This window comes from Tribolium castaneum, chromosome 1 (genome assembly GCF_031307605.1).
Source record: "Tribolium castaneum strain GA2 chromosome 1, icTriCast1.1, whole genome shotgun sequence".
Taxonomy (NCBI): domain Eukaryota; kingdom Metazoa; phylum Arthropoda; class Insecta; order Coleoptera; family Tenebrionidae; genus Tribolium; species Tribolium castaneum.
Genome location: NC_087394.1, coordinates 31,785,860 through 31,796,048, shown reverse-complemented (window position 1 = coordinate 31,796,048; position 10,189 = coordinate 31,785,860). Strand labels below are relative to the sequence as shown.

At 31.9% G+C, this 10,189-nt stretch overlaps 1 protein-coding gene and 1 long non-coding RNA gene across 2 annotated transcripts; one reads left to right on the top strand and one right to left on the bottom strand.

Annotated features, from left to right (window-relative positions):
• Window positions 1-7,922: 7,922 nt before the first annotated feature.
• Window positions 7,923-8,421, top strand: LOC103312308 (uncharacterized). The gene is made up of 3 exons (XR_511344.2): window positions 7,923-8,061; window positions 8,109-8,242; window positions 8,297-8,421. It is a non-coding gene; the product is annotated as an uncharacterized LOC103312308 (long non-coding RNA).
• Window positions 8,422-8,542: 121 nt separating this feature from the next.
• LOC657089 (serine protease HTRA2, mitochondrial) lies at window positions 8,543-10,189 on the bottom strand. Its single transcript, XM_008192637.3, has 3 exons — window positions 10,013-10,189; window positions 8,813-9,952; window positions 8,543-8,752 (listed from the first exon to the last, which is right to left on the bottom strand). Exons 2-3 carry the CDS (start codon window positions 9,847-9,849, stop codon window positions 8,581-8,583), a joined length of 1,209 nt encoding a protein of 402 aa, XP_008190859.2. The 5' UTR covers window positions 9,850-9,952; window positions 10,013-10,189; the 3' UTR covers window positions 8,543-8,580.

Genomic DNA, 10,189 nt, shown 5'->3' with positions numbered 1-10,189 from the left:
CCATAATATACGCATCATAAAATTATTTCGCAGTATGACATTAAGTTTTAATAGATATTTTTATTAATAACATAAATTGTTATATGTTCACTAATGTCGACGCTAATTAATGATTGTAAACTCTGCTTTTGATACAAAAAGCAACAGCATCGCTTCTAAGGAAAATAAAAACGAAACGAAGCTAAATGTGCCACCAACAGAGTGGAGATCGAATGATAAGGCAATATCAGCTTACCGAATTCAACTTTCAATCAATAATTAATTTTCATTGCTTAAATAGTTGGTTTATCCTTTTTACCTGGAAATGTATGCTCTACAGTACGTCTTCCTACCTGGAAAAAAAAGAAAATGTATTAGTATCATATAAATTATAAGATTTTTTTTGTAAACAAGTGTAGATTTTTTACGAAAACTTTCAGCGAACAACTTTTTTTACAAATAACATATCCGTTTTTTTGACATTTTTAATCCGAAGCAACACAATGCAGGACATTCAGGTAGAGTTTTAAATTCGAAGTAATAAGAAATAAAAACAATGCACAAATACAATCCAAAATTAAATTAAAAAAACAATTATTCGCTTTGCTCCATATTTTTCAAAACGCTACAAATATATCGAAAGTACACAAAAGTGTTTGAAAGAAAGTTGTAGAGAAATAAATTTCCTATGAAAAGTTTAGAAATGAGAAAACACTCACAAAACACACAAAAAAGCTTTATTCTAGTTCAGACGAATAAAGATTAGCTTAGAAAGAAAAGATTCATTCTGCTTATTACCATTCTGCTTAACAAAGTTCTGCTTGTTAACGAAAAAAATTATTGAGAAATGCCTAAAAACTATTAACAATATTTAAAATGTGATTTTCTTTATTATTATTACTATTTTAATCTAATAAAATCCAGATAATTTTAAGTATTGGCTGTTCTGACTAATTATTCTAACCGAAAACATCGATCATTATTGTCACAATATTAATAATAATATTATTAAAAACCGATTATAGCTTTCGCGTAGTATATGGTTTTTGAACCAGTTTGGAAGAAAGTGGTTAATCTTGAACCATTTCTTGCTTAAAACCCTAAGAATGGCTTATTTTGGTCAGAACATCAATTTACAGACAATCCTTTGCTTAGAGATGAAAATTTTTTTCATTTAAAATGTAAATGAAAACGCTATATTCTGCTTCAAAAGAATGAATTATGTTATAGTGTGGACGAAAACGGCTTATTTCGGACAATTCTTTGCTTCGAAACAAGCAAACTTACAACAGACTGAAAACGTCTTATTCAGACACAAAAAAAGCGAATTAAATTTCATTTAGGACAAAAACTGTTTATTTCAGGCGACTCTTAGAAATGAAAAACTTTTAAAAACGCCTTATTCTGCTTAAAAATTTGATTTATGCACGAGTTTGCTTAATTTTTTATTTTTTAAATTGCAAAAAAACGCCTAATTCTGTCTCAAAAGAACCAATTATGATGTAATTTTGACAAAAATGGCTTATTTCGGACGATTCTTTGCTTTGAAACAAAAAAACTTACATCAAACAGACTGAAATTCAAACGAATTAAATTTCAGTTTAGACGAAAACTGCTTAGTTTGGTGATTCTTTGCTTAAAAACGAATAAACTTTTACAAAACAGAATAAAAACGCTATAGTTTGGCTCAAAAAAACAAAGTATGTTGTATTTTCTTCGAAAACTGCTAATTTCAGGCGATTCTTAAAAATAAAAAGCCTTTAAGAACGCCTTATTCTGCTTAAAAGTTCGGTTTATGCACAAGTTTGAAAAAAAATAATCATATTGAACTTTTTTTGCTTAATTTTTCTTTATAAAAATTGCAGAAAAACGCCTTATTCTACCTCAAAAGAATCAATAAAATTGTAATTTTGAGAAAAGTAGCTTATTTCGGACGATTCTTTGCTTTGAAACAAAAAAAGTTACATCAAGCAGGCTGAAAACGCCTTATTTAAGTTTCAGTTTAGACGAAAACGGCTTATTTTAGCGATTTTTGCTTAGAAACAAATAAACTTTTACAAAACAGAATGTAAACGCTATATTCTGGCTCAAAAAAACAAATTATGTTATAGTTTGTTTGAAAACAGCTTATTTCGGACGATTCTTTAGTCAGAAGCGAGAAAACTTGTAATTACAGACTGAAAACACTTTATTCAGGCACAAAAGTACAAAATGAGTTACAGTTTGGTTGAAAACAGCATATTTCAAAAGATTCTTTGCTTTGAAACGAAAAATCTTTCATATAACACATCAAAAACCAAAAAACTCAATTATCTACAACTTTTTTTGTTATATTTTCCTTGTATTTGTGCAAAAAAAAATGTTTACCACTTTTTCGAAGCATTAATTAATTAATGCTTAACTTTTCTATTTCTTCCAAGTTCTAGTAAACTAATTAAATTTAAATTTAAATTAGTTGAGAACTACTTTGAGCTGAGGGGGTCTAATGCTCAAAGCACCCTTGATTTTACTTTGCCGCACTAAATTTTTGAATAGGTATAGAAAATCCTGTTATTTACTCTAAATGCGTCTACGATATGCAATTTTTTTGTAAAAAGTATTTAACATTAAATATTAAAAAAAAAACGAAAAAATGTAGACTGCAATAAAAAAATAATAAATTATTAGTTTAAGAAAAAAATGTTGGGTAAAGTACGGTAGGCATTCGCATCGCCACATTAGTGTGAGAATTACGACTCCTGCAATCAGCAAATGATGTGCGTATGTATCATTACCATCTCGTTGATTAGTCTCGAATTTAAAATGGTAAATCAATTATATCACCTTCCCAAGACACAGGCTAAAATTTTCCAATAAGTTCCACTTGTTTCAATCTCTTTGATTATGCAAATAGGTAATGTATTTTCCATAATTGGTAATTCACTGACAATTACGGTCCGAAAGGTTAAAATAAAGTACCGAGTACAACAAAATAATGTGATATGAACCACCCCCTATAATTTGCCTACTTACAATTCCATGTGAACAAAAACGCAACAAATATCGATTTTTTTTAATCGAGAGAAATTGAGAAAACGAGGCGATGTTACACAAATTCGTGTTACTTCACCTGTTTTAAATATTTTTTACACATGCGATGCTAATGATGACTGACAATTTAAGAAGCGGATAATTGGGCACGTATGTATTTAGGACGGCGTATGTCTACAGAGTATTGTCACGTCAACATTTTTGTATTTTAATCCAGGTTAGGTACATTATTATGTTCGGATGTGAAAGCAATTTCAGAGAATCAAGCTCAAGCACGGTTCATTCACGTTTTGCATTATTTAAAAAATAATAATTTTAATGCAAATTTCATAAGACGTTATGCTTGCTTAATGAACAGGTGAGTAGAGAATATTGGCAAAAATGCACAATAGATTTTAATCGTTAGAGGGACGGCCATAATTTAATTAAACTTAATATCAAGACAAGAAAATAAAATATTTTTTTATAAATGTATTATTCGCTTGCTCGACTCATTTTATCTGCCTACTCTCTTAATTATTTGTTAGCGACAATCAGATAAGTGAAACTTTATTATTGTGGCGTTCAAAGATAATGTCAAACATTAAAACCAGATTTTAAGCAATGGTAAATTATATCACTGTTAGAATCTCAAATATGTATGTAAATGCGTGAAAAATGCAAACCTGAACTTTTTATTTTTTCAGAAATAATGACCAAAGAAATTAAAAAGTTGCGGCAATTTTAAAATATGTCAATTGGTCTAGGTGTTAGAAGCCGCACTATAAATTAGTACAAGTTGCCAATATTTTGACTTTCGCTGGACGATTTTAGGCAAAAAATTTTTGAGAAAGCATGGGAATGAAACAAACCGTAATTTTTAATAATTAATTTACGCACAAATAAGCGTCTGTAGTAAAATTAGATATTTGATATCATTTATGTATATGAGAGATGTTAGTGGGAGTGCCTGAGTTAGAGGTGTTGTGCCACATACAAGAGGTCATGACCTTTAGCTCTTCTCTCGCATAGAAGATGTTCAGAGACATCCTCTTATACGGATACGGATGAAGATTCATTACTAATGATACTTTTATAAGATTCTCAATTTACTGTTCTTAATGCCTTCAATCAATAAAATTATTACATTCAAAGTGCACAAACATACATTCTTTTCGAAATTTGTTTCAACAGTTTAGTTGAATAATTTATTATAATTATTATGAGGTCAAACTGCCTCATACGCCAGTTAAAACCAAAGAATTTACTACTTTCTTTACTAGTATCATTTATCAGCTAATGGACAGTCTATTGTCCCCTAGAAAGTAAAATAATATTTGTTTAATGTGCCCAATTATTATTAGTTATTTATTCCTGCATTACTTTAGTCCAACAACAATTAATGTTAATTAATATTAAACTAAAGCAACAAAACATCATTGAATAGTCACTCTGTGAAATGTGAACAAAACCTACACAGAAAAAGGCCAAAATTTTTTTTATAAATTTTCACAAATAAAAAGAAAACGAAAAAGTATTTATCACAAAAAATGCAAAAAAAATCTGAGACTATGAGCTAGTTTACGAAATATTAAAATATGCATTCAAATTTTTAAATCGCATTCGACTTAATAAGTTACTAATTTTTTTTCAAAAGTAACCACATAACAAAGCAAAAAATTTTTGAATACACTTTTGAAATAAAGCTTATACAACCTATACAAACGAATTTCTTAAACTGTACCATAAATACAGAAGATTAAATTGTTTCATTCCCTGCTATACTAAAAGTAATTTTAAATGTTCTGGACGTCTAGACCGTTCTGGACCATACTGGACCTATTTATTCGTAGGTCAATGACTAATCTTCATTAAAAGGAATTAGGTAAATTCAAAAAAAAAAACATTAAAAATTGCTCCTGAAAAATTTTCAAGCAATTTAAAAAAAAATTAAGCATTTTTTGTGGAGTAAATACAGCGTGTTTCACGAATAGTAGTGAGCCTGGCGGAATTTGAAATGCAACCCAAAATACATGACATATAAAGTTGTACCGACTAAACAAAAACATTGCAAACAATTAAAATTAACTTAATGACTAATGACGCTTCTTTAAACTATTTACAGTAGATTTTTTTTGAATGCCAAATTTTATTATTCGTATTACAACAGTAATATGTCTTCTTTCTAAGAATTAGGGTTATGAAATATTTTAGAACACGCTCAAATTTTCCCTAAATTTTCTTTAAGATTAACAATTTATTGCCAAAACAACTAATTAGCTTCGTATAAATTGTAATTCAATGTGAGTAAAAATGTCTGCGTGTAGCTGACATAAAATACGCGTAAGTGGATAATCTGAAAAAGTGTCAATAAATTTAGCTGTTCAAAAATAGTTTCGTACTTTATTATTGATCATAATACAATTGAAAGACTGTAAAAGTGAATATAATGGCATCGTATAACTTTCGTAAGCAGCAGAGGTATTCTGTTACCAAAGAAAAATCTCCTAAACCTTGTATAATGCATGAGTTATGATGGACCATAAACTGAATTAAATAAGGACAATAAATACACATGAGATGATTTTAAAGTTTTCAAATTTCGCATTAGAAATTTATAGTCTATATAAAACTTTATAGTATTTAACTGTTGAATTCTCATCTTCGCTCACATCAAATTGCCCAGGAACATACAAAATGTTATTTTATGGTGCTTTATAAGACAGACCTATTCAAGTTTATGCTCCTCATTAAAAAATTGATTTTATTAGAGAGCAATCTGTGTAATTGCAACCAATAAAAATAACAGACGGCTTTGAATCAAAACGTAGTGATTTGTTCTCACTTACACAAGGTGTTTTGTTTTAATGAGAGGGTGTTACAATTTCCACCTTTAGTGCAAGGGCATTAAAATTCAGTGCGATTTTCCATCCTGCAAAGTGCTGAGCAATAAATGGGGGCCGTGACCGCTCGCTATGCTCCTCTAAGGGTGGCATGTGGGCCCAGCCTGGCCCGCGTCATACATCACGTCCGGTAATTACCCGAAGTTCACGTGGAGCGCGGAATTTATGGACTCTGCAGGGGTCTCGCGCCTGTTCCCGTCATTTGTCGCGAACAATTGCGTCCAACTGGTCGATTTCACACTTTGCTCGATGATTTGTGGTCAGAAAACAGATTTCCCACTCCGACCCCATCATTTAGAACAATTTAACGATTAACAGAACGAAATTTAAGTCCCACCACGACTTACAACACAATTTATGACCGGGTTAAGTTATTATACGTTTACAAGTTCGTAGGTCCATATTTTTTAGGACCTACACACAGATAATAATAGGACAATATAACAATTTGATAAATTAAAGTCTAAATCAACGTTTTCCGATCAACCAAGAAAGCGGCTCAAGAATTATAACAAGTCGCAAAAAATTAAAAACAAAACTTGTTTTTGTCATTTGCTACTCCAATACAAATAAATTAAATATTACAAAACAAACATGAGTACAATCAAACAAAATAACTTTTTTAAAAAAATAAAAAAATAGGCTTACGCAAGTAAAAATCGATTCGGTAAAATCACTGGAAACAATACAGTGAAATAGTGCGAAGATAATTTTTCAGATTCGCCCTAATTCTACAAAAAATATTAATAGAAAAAACCATTCTCATTAAAAATAATTCCGATATTAATGACGAACTAAATATTATTGCATTGTTTTTATTTTTTTTATTTAATAAATAAATAAAATCATTGTTAGTAACAAAGCGAATTCACAAAAAATGCATTTATTGAATTTCAGGCCATTTTAGCAATTTCACAGTTTCTGAACTTTCCGAATAGTCCCCAAATAAGAAGTAAAACTGGTTGCCTAGAATCAGGCGCTTTTAATCAAAATTTGTATCATATTCTGGAAACTGTTTATATGCTCCTTATTTGTAACGATACCTGATTACAAACAAGGTCTTCACTACTTTTCACAATTTTTCAAGGAAGTAGTAATTTTTATATTCTGAAATAAACTCAAAAACTACAAATTCTAGGCAGACAATATTATAATGTAAATAAAAACACAGTTTTTTTTTCAAATACATAATTTATTCGTAAGTTACTCGTACAAAGTGTATCTTTAGAATGTGTTCATACATAAATAATTTGTTTTCCAAATTGATAACGTATTTTATTTTTAACGTTTCCTTCTTGATTTTACTTCTGTCCACTCTGAATCTTCCTCCATTGGTATTTGTGAACTCTTTTCACTATCTGGCTCACTTGTGTTTGGCTCAGAAACTTCAGTGACTTCTTCACTTGGTGATTTTATACTCTTAACAGAACTCATAGCACCAATAGGCAATTTTTGATATTCTTCCTCAAACAATTGTGTATTCCCTTGTTTCAGTAAATCCACAAAGCGGTACAGAACCAGTGCGATTTCTGGAAAGCCAAATAAATAAATAAAAACACTTTTAATACGAAATAAACCTCTTGTTGACCCATCTTCACAAATGGTATCAAATTCCTGATCTAAAATATCGTCTAAAGCCTCTTGAATCCCATCTGGGTCTACATTGGACTCATATAAACAGTACTGTGTTGTATAATTGATAAAGTCGTTTACGACCTAAAATTTATTCATCATATAACCCATTAAAATATTACATTGTAGGCGGCTTTACCTCTTTAGGGTTTCCCCCAGATTCTGAATATTCCACAGCCAATTTAAGCGCAGTCCAATTGCTAAAAATGTGTTGGACAACTCTACCAAAGGCTTCTTCCATTGTGGAAAAAATAATCATAAAATTCCTTCAGCAGCAGTACCACATGTATAACGTAACCTCAAATTCACCTCACGCACAAAAACGTCGAGAAAGAATGTAAAAACACCAATTCTGGCTGGAACCAATGTTCAATCTCTTGATTTTTATTAAAGTTGTCTCTAAAAAAAATTTGGGGAGGCGCCCCCTACGAAAAACGACTTAACCTGACAGCAGAGCTGACAGACGTCAAAATTTAAAGGTTAAGTTAAAAATCAACAAACAAACCAAAAAAACTTATCAAAGGTCTTATCACTTGAGGTAAAAAATAACCCCAGCAGAACTACAATAAACCACGAATTTTTTAGGTATCTGAGCATAAGATGTTTGATTCCGGAGACACTCTGGCCTTAATTCTTGGCCTTTTTATCAGCAGCATCGGGATTTTGGCTTGTCTTGGAGCCTATGCCCGAAAGAAAGCCCATTTTGAACGTATTTAAGTGTAGGGTGGTGTGTGTCTTAACTAATTCGCATAATAATTGCAGTTTTATTTTAGGCGAAGTCTGTTATTTTCATATTCCTACGCAAATAATGGCGATAAAGAAATGGAATGTTACGCAGTTACCATTCTTAAAACAAAGATGTAAAAAGTAATAAAGTTTTTATATTGCAAATAAAAAATAGTGAATGAATGAATTAATGCTAGCAGGCTGTGATGATGTGACAATTTCACTGTCAAACAGTCATTGCCTTCTAGGATAACAAAAACATGGTTTTGGTATTCAAATAAAAAACTGTCGAGTGCAATGTAAATCTTAATTTATTCCAGTACAAGTTACATTATTCTAAATTTTCGGGCGTTACGTATACTTCTAGTTTTTTCCCACGGCGACTAACAGTCATAGATATAGTCCGATTGGTTGTTCCACTAAGAACACCATACACATCATTAGCACCAGTAATTACTTTCCCATCAATATGTGTGACAATATCACCAGGTTGCAAACCTCCACTGAAGATAATGCAAAATTTAAACAAAAATATTCATTACACTCTCGGGGATTTATCTTACTTGTCAGCAGGTGATCCTAATATAACTTTCCAGACTAGAACTCCACTCTTGACATCAGCTGGCACAAACTGATTTCTTTGTTGCAACTCATTTAGAATTTCGGGCGTCAAAGTGAGCATTGTAATGCCCATGTATCTCCGCGAGTGTTTGACTTTCCCCGCTTTTTTAAGACTTTCTTTCAAAAATTCCTTCACGTAATCACTAGGAATAGCGAATGAAATCCCAGCCGTTACTTTCATACTGTTTATACCAATCGCCTCCCCGTCCAAATTAACCAAAGGCCCCCCTGAATTCCCAAACGTAATAGCGGCATCAGTCTGCAAATACACCATGTCTTTGCCCCTCAACCCCAACTCGTCTGAGCCCCTGTGTGTTGAGCTGATAACCCCAAAAGTCACCGTGTTACTCAAAGCTAGGGGGCTGCCTATAGCTACGACAAATTCTCCAGGCCTCAGTTCAGACGAATTGCCTAATTTCATTGTGGGCAAGTTTCTAGCAGGGATTCGAACAGTGGCTAAGTCGCTTTTCATATCGAAATCTTCCACGTATCCGTTATAAGTCGCCCCATTGTGTAATTTCACCTCGACTTTAGAATGCGGTTTATTGGCAACAACATGCGCATTTGTTAAGATAAGACCGTCTTCCCTGATAATAAAACCGGACCCGTTTGATATCGTGGTGGGTCTTCCTGTGAAGAAATCAACCCTTCTGGTGTCCTTAATTTCGATGTAGACCACAGCAGGTGCGGAAGTTTCAACCACGTCAGCAACGAAATTAAGCTCCTTTTTGCGACTTTTTAAATTAGAGGCCGCTAAAGCGGTGGGGAACAAGTGTTCTTTGTTAAATAATCTGTAAGTTAAGTAGCCGGCTGCCACCAGGAAGAGATATTTTAGGCGATTTTCCGTTGCATTTTCTGAGTTTGATTCTTGACTATTTGGTGTAATACACAAAACTCTTGTTTGCTTGTGGTTGAAATTATTATCAAAAAGGGTGCGCAAGGCGTGTTTACGAAGAAAAACTCTTCGGAATAGAGACATTTTCAGTTAAAATTTGAACTCCAATTTAAAACATTATAGTTGCGTCATTGGAGTAAAAGGCATGGTTTGACCACAGGGCCCTGACAGAACTTATTTGGTATTTCTTCGTTATGTAATAATAAGAGTTTCAAACAGTTTGTAACCTCATAAAAGCACTTCATACCTGTTGGCCCAAGTCTAATCTGAATATTCTTCTGAATCTTCTATTCCTACCCCAAATTGGTTAAATAACCGAATTCCTAGCTGCTTATTTTATGTAAGTGTGTTTTCATAATTTTTTTACAAAAACGTGACAATTATTTAAAAAACTGTCAAAATGCGAATCAAATGTCACTGTATT